The 17,832-nt window shown below is 50.4% G+C and overlaps 1 protein-coding gene across 1 annotated transcript in view; it reads left to right on the top strand.

The window, feature by feature from the left end:
* The window catches only part of Csmd2 (CUB and Sushi multiple domains 2), a 573,936-nt gene extending 556,538 nt beyond the window's left edge, over positions 1-17,398 (top strand). Inside the window, 10 exon segments of the mRNA XM_052718591.1 lie at positions 194-267; positions 2,775-2,886; positions 3,395-3,574; positions 4,424-4,489; positions 7,586-7,747; positions 9,106-9,218; positions 11,693-11,780; positions 13,219-13,357; positions 13,781-13,996; positions 14,806-17,398. Coding sequence (XP_052574551.1) covers positions 194-267; positions 2,775-2,886; positions 3,395-3,574; positions 4,424-4,489; positions 7,586-7,747; positions 9,106-9,218; positions 11,693-11,780; positions 13,219-13,357; positions 13,781-13,940 — 1,094 coding nt within the window. The 3' untranslated portion in view covers positions 13,941-13,996; positions 14,806-17,398.
* Positions 17,399-17,832: the final 434 nt, after the last annotated feature.

Genomic DNA, 17,832 nt, shown 5'->3' with positions numbered 1-17,832 from the left:
CAGAGTGAGGGACAGCGAGAGCTAACATACCGGGGAATGCAATGGCAGCTCAGGCCTCTGGGATGAGTGGAGAGCTCAGAACATGGGGTCCAGGGGCAGCTGTGGTCTCTTCCTTTGGCCTCCAGAGCAGAACGAGGTGGGCAGTGAAAGCGCCAGTGACCATGTGGTCTGTTTCTTTGTTTTGGTCATCCAGATCCCACACTGACCACGTGTGCAGATCCTGGCATGCCGCAGTTCGGGATACAGAACAGCTCCCAGGGCTACCAGGTAATGAGCTCAAAACAGCCTTCCCATCTCCTGTCCCTCCCCGACACCATCAGCACAGAGAGAGTAGACCTCAGAAAGGGAGGGAGGAAGTGCTCCATGGAGCATCCTTCAGAAACAGAAGGTGCTGCTGTCCATCAGCCAGGCTGATATGGAAGGTGGCAGTAGGTGGAGCAATGAACAGTTCCCAGGAACCCTGAATTGGGGCAGGATGTTTGTGGGAATACCAAAATAAACAAGACACCCACACTCCAGCCACAAATAGGACTCATTTGGGCGGTGGGTGCCAGCAAGAGCTAGGCATGAGGCATTTTCCAGGGGGCCTTGCCATCTGCACATAGGTCCTGCACATCTGTCTCAGAATGAGCCTTAGGCAGCCTGGGGGACACTGAGAAGAGCAGAGGAAGCAGGGGGATCAGGGCATGCTCAGGTCAGGACGGTTGGCTGGGGCTCAAGATGGGTACTGAACTAACCTGGAATGATAGGCCAGAACCTGGTCAACTGGGGTAGTTTACTCTATCTACCCTGTTCTCACCCAGAAAATATGAGCTGTCCCAGGTGCTGGGCATTCAGACGGGATGGAATGGCTGGGGCCCTGTTCTAATGGGCCTGCCTGGCAACAGCAACCATGCAAACTAGATCACGTCTAAGAGCGTGGAGTGCCACATGGTGTCCTGTGGAAGGAGGCAAACGGGGTGGGTTGCTGCTTCAGAAATGGGAGTCAGAGAAGAGCCCTCCTAAGGGTGACATTTGAACTGTAGGCTTCAAGACAAGAAAGCCAGCCCTGTTCAGGCTAGGGCCACATTTCTGACTGAGTAAATGTCTCCTCTACAGGAGCACTGAGGCAGGGAATGGCTGAGCAGAGGGAGGCCCATGTGACAGGCCAGGCAGGGTGGGCTGAGGTACAGCAGGTGAAAGGAGGAGGTCAGAGGCCTACGCCTTGGTGCTGCCTGGCAAGGTCACACATACTCCATGGCTCAAAAGTCCCACCCATGGAAACCCCCCAGAGACGCTCTCGTGCCTGTCACCAAGCAACAAGAAGAATTGCGTTATGCTCACAGGGTGGATTATTATACAACAGGCAACATGAATGAACCCCAGCTCTACATGACATGGGTGGGTCATAGAAACATACTATTGAATGATAAAGATGCTATGAAGATTAAGACAGCACACATTCGCTTATTTGGACATGTGTATAATATGTATGCTAGGATTTCTTTTGCAAGGCAAAGAAATTAAAAACACGGAATTCAAGATAGCAGTTACCAGAGAAGAGCTGAGGAATGGAACAGGGAAGGAGCTTATAGACAGGCACCTGTGACCACAGTGTCCCAGCCCCCAGGTTGTGCGGTGGCTCTGCATCACGTCATAACTTTTGCAAAGACAGAGGCATGGACGTCTTGCAGGGCCTGAGGCCAATGTGTGTACTCTGGATTCCATTCTGTCGTCAAAGGCAACGACTCTGATCCACTGTTTTAAAATGACCCTGGGGGTGCTGAATCTGTGACAGAAAACATAGCGATTCGAAAAAGAAGCATGAAGCCTGTAGTCAAGGAGACCCCTGCTGTCATGACTGGGTTGAAAGAGCATTGTGGGAGAGTGGAACCAGTAGAGCCTTCAGGGTGCATTGTGTCCACCCTGGGCTTCCCTTGAGCTGAGAGGACCCATGACCGGATTGGGAGGTCAGGTGGAATCAGACTCAGCTTGCCGGTTTTGGTTCGGCCAAACTAGGCAGATAAAGGCGCCCAGTTTGCTGAACCAAATGAGGAAGCCGAAGAGAACAGGTTGGGTGTGGAGGGAAAGGTGAAAAGAAGAGCCCTGAATCTGAGCTTGTAGGTATAAGGACCCATGAGCAGTGGAGCTGGGAGATGCTACAGTCTGAGTTGCATTGTGGGAAGCTGACCTGTCCGTTAGGCCAAATGGACAGAAGATGCCAGTGGAGCCAGAGAGCCAGTGACTCTTGGAGGATAGAGGTGAGGACACGGCCAGAGGGAGAAGCAGAGAGAGGGCAGCGATTCTGTCTGACGGACTTTTCCAAAGCACAGATTCTCCAGGGGCCACATCCGAATGTAGAGTTTCACAGAAGGAAGGGACGCAGAAGTGATCGTTTAATTTTGCACAGTTCTTCACGTTTTATAAAATGCTTTCAACTCCACCATCACACTTGAATGTCACAGATTCTCAGTGTCATTCTGGCACAGCAGCCGCCACCACCCCCACCTCTTTGTGCCCAGGGAGACTGGGGTTTAATCTTCCATTCAAGGGGGAAATGGGTGTCCTGATTCCGCACACCTTAACAGTGTGACACGCCCAGTAAGAGCACTGATCTGCCACATGGCATACTTGCCCCCAAAGGACCAATGAGACTCAGCCAGGCAGAGAAGCTCCATGGTGCTAACAGAGGCAACAGCCTGAGTTGGCATTCTCTCCTGGGGAGTGAGTGACTGCTTACCTGTGAAGCTCCATCAGCAGGAAGATGACGTGGGCCCCTTCTGTCCTTGCTGCAGGTTGGAAGCACAGTGCTCTTTCGTTGTCAGAAAGGTTACCTGCTTCAGGGCTCCACCACCAGGACCTGCCTTCCCAACCTGACCTGGAGCGGAACCCCACCTGACTGTGTCCGTGAGTGCCACCCTCACCTGACCTCCACGCCTCACCCACTGGCCCAGGCTGGGGTGGTGGGGTGTGCTCCCATCAAGACCACTGTTGATCTCTCTATAGTACCTGCATCTCGGAGCCTCACAGATGTTTCTGCACAAAAACCTTTCTGGAATTCAAAGGTCATCCCTATGCCTTAGCAAAGAATAAGCAATACAGAGCCAGCGAAAGCAGAGACCTACAGAGGCAGGGTCGTGGAAACATTGCAAACATTGGGTTCATTTTCTCAGTGTTGCAGACCAAGGTTTCCCGTGACTGGCTAAGCCATCATGCTAGGATATTCCTAGAGACCTGGAGTATAGGTTTACAAAGAGGTGAAGGATGGGGAGCCAGGCATGAAAGGGTAGAGGTGGAAAGGAGCAGCATTCTACTGAGGAACAGGGGTTGGAGGAGAGGCCCCTCAAATATATCTGTCCCATAATACTCAAATCCCAGATTCCTTGGGCCTAACATTGTCTTTGCTCTCACCCAGCCCACCACTGCAAACAGCCAGAGACACCCACACACGCCAATGTCGGGGCACTGGACCTGCCATCCATGGGTTACACACTCATCTACTCCTGCCAGGAGGGCTTCTCGCTCAGGGGTGGCTCTGAGCACCGTACCTGCAAAGCCGACGGGAGCTGGACAGGCAAGCCGCCCGTCTGCCTGGGTGAGTGAGGCCTCTCTAGGGCGGAAGCTGGGGAGGAAGGGCTGGCAGGCGCTGTAATACAGCCATGAGGAGGAGAAACCCTGCTTCTGATTGGAGTGTTGCAGAGATTGGAGACCACTTCAGAACAGCTCACACAAGCCCATGTCGACCCCACCTCCTGCCTTCACTTAAGCAAACACACACCATCCCTTTCACTTAAGCAAGTACACACCACACTGTCCCACCCAGCTCCTTCTAGCAGGCTGGAAGAACGCATGTCTTTATCCCTGCCTCCAGTTCGTCTTATTATCACTCTGCCATGCCTGACCTGGCCATGGAGTGCTTATCCTAAAGGAATCCACAGTAGGCACGTCGTTATCATGTTACAGGCATGATCTGTGTCCCAGCAGCACCTGTCAAGTGTCTCCAGGCCCATGAGGGTAGAAATGGGGATAAAGACAGCTTAGGAGGAAAGAGAAAACACCGCCTGGATTGAGGGTGGGCTAGAGAGCTGAGAGAAAATCCCAGAGCACTGGCCACCAGCGGCACGCCCTTTGTAGGTCATTTATACACACACACACACACACCTCTCCTGTGTTTGTACAGGGAAGGAAGGCTTTTCCTGAGCATGCCCTTTGGGCTGTGAAGCCCAGGCAGGGAAGGGTTTCTAGTCTTCCTCTGGCAGCTGGCTTCTGTCCATCAGCCTTGACACAGCTTTCTGCAGCCTCTGCTCTCCTGACGTAGACGGAAGAGTCCAAAGCAACATCTCAATGAGCACGTTCCCCCAACCTCAGAAAGGCGGCCATCATTGTTTTCCTGCAGACTGTGGACCAGAGACTGACCCCGTCTCCTCCCATTCTCTTTCCCCAGCAGAGGTCCGGCCCAGTGGGAGACCCATCAACACTGTGCGCGAGCCTCCACTCACCCAAGCCTCAGGTAGGCAGAGTCCAGATCTCTGGCTCGTGAAACTGATGCTGCCTCTACTGTGCCATTAGCCAGCTTCAGGCACATAGGTCCCATACTGTGGGGAGGAATGGAAACCCTCCGTGGACACCAAGACAGTTCCCTGCCAACTCCTAAGCCAGGCTGCTGTCAGAAGGAGTGAGCCTTACAGGGAACGCTTCAGCAAAAGAGGAAGCCAAGGTCCCTAGAGGAGTGTCCAGAGCCCTGGGCTCTGGAACCACTGGGTACTGCAGCCCTTCTTGGCACAGCACCCACCGGTGTGTGGTCACGAACCTAGAGACCCAGGAAATGCTGAGGGAGCTTCCTGGAAATTGAGACCTCTTTAAGACAGATAGTGTGTCGTTAAGAGTGTCGCATCCAGAACTGGACACGGAACTACAGGTGCAGCTTGACCAGCACAAAATTTTCTACCAACTTTGATGTCCTGTTTTGGACCTTCTCCTTTTCTTTGCTGTGCTTTTTAGCTTTCCATTACTGTAACAAATATAGTATCCAATCGAAATTGTAAAGACAAAAGGTTTATTTTAATTCACAGTTCTGGTGGTCTATCCATGGCTGATTAACCCTGAAACTTTGAGACTGTTGGTGAGGCAGTAACTATCATGACAGGAGCACACTGTAGAGGAAGCCTATTCACCTCACCACTGGATGTGAGAAACACAAGAAGACACAGTGGCTGGGCCCACCATTCCCCTTCAGTGTTATTCCCACCGGCCTAACACGTCCTGCCCGGCCCCAACTTCTGCAGCTCCACTGTCCCCCAAGAGTGCCAAGCTGGGAACTCAGCATCAGGAGTGAGCTTCTGTGGGAGCATTACAGATCCCAACAGTGGGGTACACTGGCATGGTGTTGAAGTTCTACAGATTTGTTTCAGAAGCCATTTCAGTCCCTCTTTCCCTCATGACTCGATTCCTCATCCTACTTCCTCTCTCTTCCCCCGGAAGTCCCGCCTATACCTCCTGCCTAGCTGTTGGCCATTCAGCTTTCTATTACACCAGCCACAGCAATACATCTTCACACGGTGTACAAGTATCCCACAACAGAGATTGCTTCTAGGTTAGAAATGGGGGCATGTGTCCTGTTTTCCTTGCAGCTCTAGGCTCCCAGTCTGGTGCACACCCATGGAGATTCTGTGTGTGCTATCCCAAAATCTCTGTGAGTTCCTAAGTGCATCAATTGTGTTGATTTAGAGGGCCTTGTTTACTTGTTTACCCTCTGGCTCTTACACTCTTTCCACCTCCTCTTCCGTGGGGCTCTCTGAGCCATGAAGGGAGGGATGTGGTGGAGACCTCCCGTTTGGGGTTGAGTGTTCCAATGTCTCTCACTCTCTGGTTAAGGTCTGGCTGTGGGTCTCTGTATTTATTCCCATCTGCTACAGGAGGAAGCTTCTCTGATGATGGCTGAATAAGGCAGTGATCTATGAGTATAGCAGAGTGTCATCAGGAGTTATTTTATTGCCACATTTTTTTTTTTTAGAACAGTAGTGTTTGGTTTTACCCTAGGTCCTTGAGCTATCTAGTCTCGGGTTCTTGGTCACCAAAGCAGTGTCAGATATGGGTTGCACCTCCTGGAGCAGGCCTGAAGTCAAACCAGATGTTGGTTGGTTAGTCCCATAAGTTTCGTGCCACCATTGCCCTGGTGTGTCTTGCAGGCAGGGCACCATTGTAGATCAAAGGGTTTGTGACTGGGCTGGTGTTTACATTTCCCCTTTGGTAGTGTGCAGAGTGCCTTCCTGTACAGAAGATGCTAGCCCATATGGGTAAAGGCTTCATACAGGCACCAGCTTGACATCTCTGTGCTCAACAAGCCGTGTGGGTGTTGTCTTCAGCAATTACACCTTGCCCTAGGTTTGTGGGGGGCAACCTATAGTCTTGGCATTAGCCTGGATTATTTGAGGATTCCGATGGGACCCCTTTGGCCAACAACTCCCAGTCCTGGAAGCTTCATTTGGACACAAGAGATGGCCAGTTGGGGCTCTGTCTCCCCCATTATTGGGCAGTTTCATTTAGATCACCTTCATATATGTGTGTATTTTGGGAAACTATTGTTGTATTATTAGATTTCCACACTACCCCTCAAATGGTCCTTAATTTTAGCTTCTCTCCTGCATTTCCTCTCTCATCCCCCTCTTCCCCAACCTACGTGGTCCTCATATTCCAGCCTCCCATCCATCCATAGCTATTTATTCTATTTTTTTCCTAGGGAGATCTGTCTGTCCCCCTAATTCTAGTCCCTTAATCTATACCTAACCTCTGTGGTTCTATGGATGGTAGCTTGGTTATCATTGACCTAACAGCTAATATCCACCTATATACAAATACATTTATATTTCACTCTTAACTAACAAGTACATGTTTATAAAGCACAATATGAAGTTATGTTGTGTATATATTATAATATAATTGCATGAAGCTAATTAACATTCATCACCTCACTTAGAACATTTAAAATATACTCTTTAAGCACATTTAAGATATACAGTATATTATTATTAACCATAGCCGTGACACTGGACAGTAGACCACTAAAGTCCCTCCTGCCCAGCTAAGACTTTGTTCCCTTTGGCCATGCATTAACACCCCCAATCCCACTTCTCCCCACCCTCTGCTTCTAAAGTTTGACATTTTAGCTTGGTCTGTAAATGGTAGCTCTCAATAATCTTTCTGCCTCGGACTTATTTCATATAGCATCATGTCCTCCAAGTTCAACCATCTTATCACACAAGAAAAGATTTTCCTTTTTTGGAGATGAATGGCATTTTATTGTTTAGTCCATTTTCTTTGTCCATTCACCCACAGATACTGCAGTTGTCATAGTTTGGCTTCTGCAAGTAGTTGTAATGACCGTGGACATGCAGATGTCTCTTTGGTATGCCAGCTTCAGTTTCCTCCACCTGTCCACTCTAAGATACAAGAGGATCACACAATCACCAGGGCACCCTACCATCACCTCCACTTCAGACACTGAGGAAAGAAGAGCTCCGTGTATAAGCTAGGATCAACCACCTGGTGATCCCGGCTGTCCCAGCAACGTTCAAAGACTAACTCATGCGTTCCCCAATCCCTCCAGTTCCAGGAGATGTCTTTGCCAAGAATTCCTTGTGGAAAGGAGCCTATGAGTACCAGGGGAAGAAACAGCCAGCCATGCTTAGAGTGACTGGCTTCCAGGTAGCCAACAGCAAAGTCAACGCCACCATGATCGACCACAGTGGGGTGGAGCTGCACTTGGCAGGTATGGGAGCAACTGTGTCTGTGAAAGCAGGGCAGGTGCAGGGGTGGCCGGTGCACATCTCAGGCGGGATGAGTCTGTGTCACCACCTCACAGGGTCAGGTGGAGCTCAGACCGGCCTGGTGGTCAGGGAAAAGTGGGTGCCTGTTCCTCCTGCCCACGGACTAATGACAACCACAGCGACTCAAACACATGAAGAGATCTCTCAAAGAAAAGAGAGAGAGCCTGGAGACTGAGCCAAAGGGAGAAGCAGAGATGTCCCAGCAGCCAAGTGCAGTCAATAAACTAACGAAAAAATACTTTCAATCATAATCAGAATGAGAAAAGCAAACACAGAATGTGATTTCCCACCAATCCCATCAAGGTATAACCCTTGATGATAGACCAGCTCAGTACTGACAAAGCACACAATCGACCAGCCATTCCAGGGAATGGCTGGGCAGTTCCTAACAGGAACCTTGAAAATTATTGTATTCATTAATTATTTTGCCATACCAAATTAAAATGGAGAAAGTTTAAAATTTATAAGAGTATATACAATGTTCACTTTAGAATTATATTTATATTACAAAAGACTAGAAACAGAGCATTTCCCTGGGATAAAATGTAAGTGGTTTCATTATATCACATCTACAGGATAAAATATACCAATTTGGGGGCTGAGGGAGACTGCTTGGTGGTTAAGAGCACTTGCTGCTCTTGAACAGGACCTACCTTTGGTTCCCAGCACTGGCGTGAAGGCAGCTCTTTCTGGCCTTCACAGGTACCTGCACATGTGTGCACGCGCGAGCACACACACATTTTAATAATGTCAAATGAAACTTTCAAACAAATACCAGTTTGGGAATGAACATACTCCATCAGAATACATTTGTGCCTCCAAGTTTTTGGTTTTTGGTTTTGTTTTTTGGTTTTTTGTTTTTTGTTTTGTTTTGTTTTGTTTTGTTTTGTTTTGTTTTATTCAAGACAGGGTTTCTCTGTGTAGTTTTGGTGCCTGTCCTGGATCTCACTCTGTAGGGCAGGCTGGCCTCAAACTCATAGAGATCCGCCAGGCTCTGCCTCCCGAGTGCTGGGATTAAAGGTGTGCACCACCACCGCCCGGCCAAAAATCATACTTTTGATCACACATACAAAAATAGAATCCCTATCTAGTAGTTCAGTTATCAAGATTCATCTTCACATTCTTGCACACACCCATGTTCAACCACATACAAACACGTTCTGGGCTTATGCATCGGTACGTGTGCAGGGGACATGTCCCCCAGCATCCACACACACATTTCACACATGCCCTTGGCACCCACAGAGGTAGATTTTGAGATCTTTCACAGGTTCAAGTATAACCTACTTTCTTTCTCCAGGAAATTATAAGAAGGAAGATTTTCGCCTCCTGCTTCAGGTCTACCAGGTCACAGGGCCTGTGGAGAGCTTTGTGAACAAGTTCAAAGACGACCACTGGGCATTAGATGGCCACGTAAGTGCAGCAAATTGGTCACCACCAGGCCTTGTACCCTACCCCCATTCCCAGATTGCTGCAGGGAAGGGATGACAGGTTTTGGAAACTGTTGAGGTCACATGGAAACCTGGGGAGTCTTGAGAGCAGGACTAGCAGCCAGGGAGTCCTGGTCAGCTAATGGAGTGGACAAAGCGGGGATAAAAGAGGCTTGAAGACTCAAAGTCAAGGGTTACTGTGTCTGAGAGGGATATGTGAGCTCCACCATTGAACAGGAAGCAAGAATCAGGGGTCAGGGTATGAGAGCAAAGGCCGTAGTGCAGTGGGTATGGGCTGGAAAAAGGTAAATCCCCAGTGACTCCCTGAGATGTGTGCTCAGATTTGAGATGTGGACTGGGCCTTATTTAGCACAGCTGCAGAGGCCAGGACACAGAAGAGAGAGGTGGGAATCTCTTTGTATGTCTTTGTGGGAAATACACACCTTGTAGAACATTCACAAAGGAAAAACCAGTCCCTAATAATGGTCTTGTGCAGGTACCTTCTGAGTTCACGGTGGGAGGAGGGTCAAGCATGGACTTCACCTGTCCCAGCTCCCACATGGCTGTCCTTGATCCCTAGAGGGAAGAGAGAGAATGGGAAAAGAACACGAGGTCTAACAGGCTGGAGTAGTAGAGCTGAGGAGGCCTCGCTGGTGGAGCATCATGGCTGAGAGATTCTGCTTTGTAAACCCACCTGGAGAACCAAGTGACTCCTCCAGGGGCCGGCACCTGCAGTTAGTTCCCTGGTGTGCCTAGGGTGCCTGTATGTCCCTGGTATTCAGTACCAGTCTTAGCAGCAGTTCAAATGCTGAGAGGGATAAATGGATTCAACAGTGCTAGGGGGAGAGAAGGAACAAGGGTCTCCGACGTGCCAGAAGGATCACCAGATGTAAAAAGGGAAGGGTCGAAGATGGGACTTGGAGTGAGGAGTGCAGGCCAGGAAACGATAAAGATCAAGGGACCAGGAGCAGCTGACAACCGGGGCCCCTTCTACAGCCATCCAGGGTCTGTCTGAGGGAACAGATGAAGCCACCAGACAAAGAGCACCCTAGGCCTGGAACATGGGTTTGAGGAGTACACCTGCAGCATCCTCAAAGCATACTCCAGCTGCTAAGATGACAGGCCGTGATAGGACACCAGGAGGGTCAGGTGCAGGCGGGCACACACAGGTTATGTCCCAGCCACCTCATAAAACAACATCCTCTGGAACTGCCAGAAACTCTCCAAAATGTGTTCACTCTGTGGGGCTCATTTCTCTCATAGTTCTATCAGCTCTGTGGCGATCCACAAGTCGGTTTTCATCACAAAGGAGTAAGAGCTCACATGTTGTTCGGATCTTAGATGGTCTTTTAATAAAAAAAACTCAGAGCCAGATATCATGGTGAAAGCTGAAAAATCAGAGAATCAGAACAGCCAGCCACTAGTTCTTACCTCTATGAAATCCTCAGCCTAAAGAGAGTGAGTTCTTGTTTCTTCACACCTTATATAACTTTCTCTGCCCCACCATACTACTTTCTGGGATTAAAGGCGTGTGTGCTTCCCAAACAAAGGCATGAGATCTCAAGTGCTGGGATTAAAGGTGTGTGCCACCACTGCCTGGCTCTGTTTCTCTCCTATACTGGATCAATCTCATGTAACCCAGTGCGGCCTTGAACTCACAGAGATCCAGACAGATCTCTGCCTCCCAAGTGATAGGATTAAATGTGTGTGCCACCACTGCCTGGCCTCTATGTCTAATCTAGTGGCTGGCTCTGTCCTCTGATCCTCAGGCAAGTTTATTAGGGTACACAATATATCACCACACTCACATGTGCCCAAGACCTACTAAAGATGGCGTCAAGGACGTCACTGTGTCACTCAGGACCTCAGAGTATGGCATACATGCCATTCTACAAACAAGAACTGAAGCACGAGGTGGTGTGAACAGTAGAAGCCAAAGGACAAGGACAGTGGCTTAGGCCTCCCATCCCAGTACCTGGGAAGCAGAGGCAGGAGGAACAAGAGTTCATGGCCATCCTTGGCTATACAGAAGTTTGAGACCTGCCTAGGCTACTTGAGATCCTGCTTCAAAAATCCAGAAAAAGAAAGAGAAGAAAAGAAAACATTTTTTTTTTCTATCTCACATCTAGTAGATGCCCCTGCTCTGCCAACTAAGACAAACATGTCAGCTATGCTCTGGTCTGGCAGAAGCTCCAGATTGTTCTAGCATGTCTTACCCCTCCCCCCTCTGTCTCTCTCTCTACCTACCTACCTCTCTCCCCGTTCCTTCCTCTCTCTCCCTCCCCCTCCCCCTCCCTCCATCCCTCTCTCTATCCCCCCCTCCCTCTCTCTCTCCCTCCCTCTCTCCCTCCCTCTCTTCCTCTGTCCCTCTCTCCCTCCCTCCCTTCCGCTCTCTCTCCCTCCCTCTCCCCCTCTCTCCCTTTCTTCCCCCCTCCCTCCCCATCTCTGCTATCACAGGTCTCCTCAGAGTCTTCAGGAGGCACCTTCGTCTACCAAGGCTCCGTCAAGGGCCAAGGCTTTGGGCAGTTCGGCTTTCAAAGACTTGGTAACTAGCATCTGTCCTGGGAGTGTGAGCTCAGGGGGCAGGGGAGGAGCTGTGTTCTGGGGAGAGAAGGAAGCTGGTGAATTTCTCCACCTGAGAAAGGGTTTCTTGGACTCAGAAAAGCTGTGATATCGTTCCAAAAACAGACCCTAGACCTGACACTCAGCCCTGGGCTGCTATACTAGCCACTGGATACCACAGGCGTCACCCCAACCCAAAGGACCAGGCAATCCCTGAACACCCCTACATGAGCTATCAGGCTGTCCTTCCCTAGAATGTCATTTCTTCCTCAGCATTTTCCCAGGAGGCTGGGATTATCCTTAAGTTACAGACAAGAATCCCAAACACCAAGGCACCTTCTCCTGTTTGTCCTGTCTCAGACTAGGACTCTGCGTGCTTGAAAGTATTCAAGGAAAAATCCTCATTCCAGACATAGGCCCTGACCCAGAGACTCTGGATCATGTGAGATAGGGTCCTACCTTCTTGGGAACAGTAAAGAAAGAGCCAGGAGGCCATCATGTGTCCTCGAAAGCCACCTCTGTATCCTACACACCATGACCTCCCACCCCCAGGGCCCCTGCCTACCAGACAATCCATTCCCTTCTCCAACGGTTCTCACCTCCAGAAAGCTCTCTCTCTAGTCAGCTCAGATCTACTCCTTGCACGCCTCCCTCTCCACACCTCCACACAATCATCTCGGCTTTGCCTTCAAGGGCTCCAACATGCAGCAGCTCTTACACCTTCTGAGATGGTCCCAGAACCCTCAGTCAAGCACTAGGAAGACCCCAGCACACAAAGTTCCACAGCCAACTCCCTGTCCCTCACTGATCCCTAGCCCCTCAGTTAGGTGGCCCTTCAGGAGGAGTCAATGGAGTGAGTTGTGAAGTTTCATACCTCCCGCCTCACTCCAGCCATGGCAATCCAGCTTCATAGTGAGATGTGTGTGTGTGTGTGTGTGTGTGTGTGTGTGTGTGTGTGTGTGTGTGTGTGTGTCATGGCTTCATCTGAAGAAAGTTTTCATCTGGTAACAGGCTTTGATGGCCAGGAAAAGTGTAGAAACTTCCAAAGAACTGCATCCTTTGAAGGTCATGTTCATAGATAGGGTTTCAGGTTCATCTGCCTGCTGTTTTCCGTGGGGACCCTGGGGAGAGATGGGAAGTCAGTCCCCCACCCCCACCCTGCCTGCATCCTCCTCCCCCTTCCCCACCCCCCACCCCCACACAGTCCTTGGGACACAATGTGACTGGTACCGGTACCAGTGGCCTCCAGGGAGCTATCTGAGAGTGTAAGGCAGGCAGCTGAGGTCTGGGCACGGGCGTCTGCCCGCTGAACTAGAGCATGTGACAGTACCCAATGCTCTGCTGCAGCGCAGAGTGGCCGGCAGGGAGCATCACCTCCAGGTGAGTCTGTGACTTGAGTGTTATGCGTTGGCACTTTGCAGACCTCAGGCTGTTGGAATCAGATCCCGAGTCCATCGGCCGCCACTTTGCTTCCAACAGCAGCTCAGTGGCAGCTGCCATCCTGGTGCCTTTCATTGCCCTCATCATCGCGGGCTTCGTGCTCTATCTCTACAAGCACAGGTACGATGAAGGCAGAGGCTGGGGAGCGCAGCTGTGGACCCAGCCCTAGTACCCTGAAGGCAGACCCAGCCCTAGTACCCTGAAGGCAGAGGCCAGGGAGAACAGCTGTGTACCCAGCCCTAGTACCCTGAAGGCAGGGGGGCCAGGAAGAGCAGCTGTGTACTCAGCCCTAGTACCCTGAAGGCAGACCCAGCCCTAGTACCCTGAAGGCAGAGGCCAGGGAGAGCAGCTGTATACCCAGCCCTAGCACCCTGAAGGCAGAGGCTGAGGAATGCAGCTGAGTACCCAGCCCACCCCATCCCAGCCAGCACCTCCTGACCCAGAAGAGTGTAACTTTCTAAAAGGGGGAAGAAACCCGCTCCTCTCTTGCTTTGGACCCTGTGTCTCGCCCTTTAGTTCAAGGTCACTGTCTCTTATTCCCAGGAGAAGACCCAAAGTTCCATTCAACGGCTATGCTGGCCACGAGAACACAAATGTTCGGGCCACATTTGAGAACCCCATGTATGACCGCAACATCCAGCCCACAGACATCATGAACAACGAGGCGGAGTTCACAGTCAGCACAGTGTGTACTGCGGTATAGCCCCCAGGCCTGGCTGCTACTGCCTCCGCCACCGAGAGCCCCGCCGCCAGCAGCCGGTGAGATTGGGGGCTGGAGGGTGGGAAACAGACTGGTCTCAGGGGGCACAGGGGCCTGTGTATGCACTGCTCCTGCATATATGGACACCCCCACACCACAGGCACAAAGAGCTGGCCACTTGCGTTAGGACACCCATTGCCAATGAGAAAATTGAAGTTAAGCACATGCACATTAATGAACTTGAACAAGACCACACACCTAAGAAGAGTGGGTCAGAATTTAGCCCCCAGTTGGAAAGTTTACCCACAAGGGTTTGGGGGCTGGGGAGATAGCTCAGATGAAAGCTCTCACCACACAAGTTGAAGGCCGGCGTTCAGATTCTCAGGGCTCACATGAAAGCCAGGTGGATGTGGCAACTCCCTGTAATCCCATTGTTTGGGAGGCAGAGACGGAATGTCTGGGGCAAGCTAGCTGCCAGACTAGCTGATGTGTGAAGATACCAAAGTCAGCATCTGGCCTCCACACACATACATGCATGCATGAGCACCTCACAATGTGTGCTTATGCAAAAGTGAACATGCAGGCACAGCACGTGTGCATGCACACACACACACAAACACACACATACACACACACACACACACACACACGGTGGGGGGCAGTAATAAATGCTCTGCCATCACGCACTCCCTACATGTCCCCATCCCCAGTTTGAGAAGACTAAAAACCGAAGGCAGAAGATGGACCCAACTGATGCCTTTCCTTTCTTCTTGCTTGGCTTTGCCTCTTTGTCCCGCCCACTTCTGTTCCCACCTCACCCCACCCCTTCCTCTCCTCCTCCAACCTGCTGTGGTCTGTTGGTTCCCAGCTCCCCAGGGGGCAGGAAGGAGCTCCCCTGAGCACAGTGCCCAGTGCCCAGTGCCCATCTTCGTCTGTCCCTCCGCCTACGTCTGCCACTGCTGGGACTCAGGCCCTGGCCCGCCCTGCCGCCATCTGTGCTCGCCACCCTGGAGAGGACCCCACTATGCCCTGGCTCGGGGCAGTAAAGGAAGAGGTACTGCGGATGGAGGAAGGCAGTTCATGGATTCAAACAGCAGAGTGAATTGTGGGTGTGCGCCCAAGCACACACACACAGCCTCTCCTTCACTGTGTCCCATGGAAGAGAACACAGAGGCTTAAAAAAGGGAAGTGTGTGTGTGTGTGTGTGTGTGTGTGTGTGTGTGTGTGTGTGTGTGAAAGATGCCCTGGACACTGTTCCCCACAAACACAGAAGAAATGCTGAAGGAGGCACCATTACCTCTCAAACCAACATGTCCCTCTCCCATGTGTGGGGACAAGGAGAATGACTAAGTAGGACACATCTCATGGTAGGTAGTATGCAGAAGCCACCTGTCTGCAGGGGTGGTTCCATTTGCACAATGACAACAAAGATAACTTGGAAGAAAGGTGTGGGGGAGGGGAGGCAGATCTTCAGACATAGTTTGGTAATTCAACTTTTTTCAGCCATAATGGCATCAAGTTCTAAACCCAGTGAATTAAAAAGTCATTTGGGTCCTGGGCACCTTTGGAAAAGAAGGGTAAAGCAGTGTCAGGGTTGGGGCATAGAACAGGAATCTGACCAAGAAGCCCAGGGTCACATCCAGCTGTCAACTGACTAAGAGGAGAGAAGACTCTGGACCAGAGCAAGACAGCCCTGGCTCCCACAAGGTGGCGGCCGCTGCTTAATGATTTATTCTCTGTGCCTGACTCTTTCTGTGGTATTTCTAGTTCCTAAAACACCACCAAAGCAGGATTTGTGACTCCCATTCAGAGGTCAGGGAAGATGGAGGCATGAGCCACAGCATTTGGGTACAGCGGAGGCAAACACAAATCTCTCTGACCATGAAGTCTACTGAACCTGCTGCCAAAAATCCCAGGGCTACAATGGGCACCCAAGACAGGAAGGCAGGGGAATCTCCACAGGAGGATGCCCGTGTCTAATCTAGGCTCTCCTGTCTGTGCCTGGGCAGCACCAGGTCAAGGACCCAGTCCCCCAGCCTCCTGAATTGGTGCTTGACTTTCGGCTTCCAACAGCCCACAACCATAGCAGAGGACCTGGCAGCTCCTTCGTCAAAACTGAGTGAAAGTCATCCTCTCTCCAGTCCCTTGCAGGTGGCTTGGATTCATTTAGACCAGCGGTTCTCAACTTGGGGGTCAAATGACCCTGTCACAGGGGTCACCTAAGACCATCCTCATATCAGATATTTACATTACGATTCATAACAGTAGCAAAAGTACAGTTATGAAGTAGCAACAAAAATAATTTTATGGTTGGGGGCCACCACAACGTGAAGAACTGTATTGAAGGGTCGCAGCACTAGGAAGATTGAGAACCACTGATTTAGACAATGTCACTGTGTTTAGGTCATTAATGAACTCCATATGAGTGTGGTCGGGGAGCTTGTGAGTTTAGAAATCAACATGATGACATTTAGAGTCACTTTCTCTGTCCTCGGGAAGGTCCCTATGAGAGTACACCCCTGCTTTCACAGGGATGCCAGCCTCAGATGTTTATAGGGCATATTGAAATAACATAGAATGTGTGGGGGTGGAGGGGCAGAGCCCCGCAGCTCTCACGCCCCCTCCAGGGTTGGAACAATTAGAAGAGCTGTATGACAATGGGCTGAAGTAAGGGGTGTCAGTTTCCAGCAGATGCATTGAAGACTTCGAGGGTAGGCCCACTCCTGCCCACACACACTCTGGGACTCAGCATCCCTGCACCACCAGGTGGGAGAGGACCAGTCTAGACAAATTTGCTCATGCTCATTCTTTTCTGCCCCTGGTAAGGAATACAGGGGTTTCTCGGCTCCTTCCCCCTACTTCCTCACAGCCGACCCAGTGCGCTCCCCCAGCCCCGCCCCTCTCCCTCCCCTGTGTGTCCTTGGAAGGTCCCTGGAGACACTCTGAGGAACACCTGCTGTGTGCCACCCTCTTTGGCCTTGGGCACTTTCTCTTCAACCCCAGAGGCTTGGAAGGGGACCAGGCAAATTAAGTCCTTCACCCACCATCCATACCCCTCTACCTACCACCTCCATCCCACGAGGAGAAAAAAAAAGTAAAACAAAAACAAAAAAATCTTTTGTACAGAGATATATTTTTATTATACAAAGTTTGTACAGTACCAAAAAGACAGAAAAAAAGGTGTACATTTTTTTTTTCATTATTGTAGGTAAATGGTAGCGGAAGCCTTTTTTGTAAATGTAATAAAATGTATAAATATGGTTTTCAGAAAGCATCACTTGCTGTAAATATGTAATCTACACCCCGTCTCGGCTTGTCTGCAGTATATGCATTTAATTTATCTGTCTCTGTATATGAGGCTTCCCCCTGGGGTTCTGCATTATGGTACTTTCCGGAATTTGAAAGCAATTTTAAATTTTTTGAATTCAAATAAAATATAAATTTTTGCATTGGTTTTCTTACACTTTTATGACTTCTTTCATGGCTGGGGACAGGTGTTTCTTGGTGATGAGGAGATGGAGTTTGGCTGAGACCATGGAGGTCAGGATCCAAGGATTCCAGGACATGGGTGGGAAAGCAGAATGTCTATAGTAGAGAAAGGCCAGTGGCAGGGGTCTTCCAGTGGTAGGACGGTCTCTAAAGGAACTGGGAGCCTGTCGGGAATTAAGAAACTGTCATTTAAGCCTGGCAGTGGTGGTGCACACCTTTAAACCCAGCACTTGGGAGGCAGAGGCAGGTGGATCTCTGTGAGTTCGAGGCCAGCCTGCTCTACAGAGTGAGTTCCAAGACAGCCAGGGCTGTGCATTTTATGTGACACATGCACCCAGGTTGCCTCCAGCTTCCTGCTTCCCATCATGCTTCACATCTGCACTGTACTTTAGTTCCAGCTTCCCCA

The sequence above is a fragment of the Peromyscus californicus genome, unplaced genomic scaffold (genome assembly GCF_007827085.1).
Source record: "Peromyscus californicus insignis strain IS unplaced genomic scaffold, ASM782708v3 Scaffold_5__1_contigs__length_169319896, whole genome shotgun sequence".
NCBI lineage: Eukaryota > Metazoa > Chordata > Mammalia > Rodentia > Cricetidae > Peromyscus > Peromyscus californicus.
Note: the sequence above shows the minus strand (reverse complement) of the source record. Positions and strands in the feature narration are given on the sequence as shown.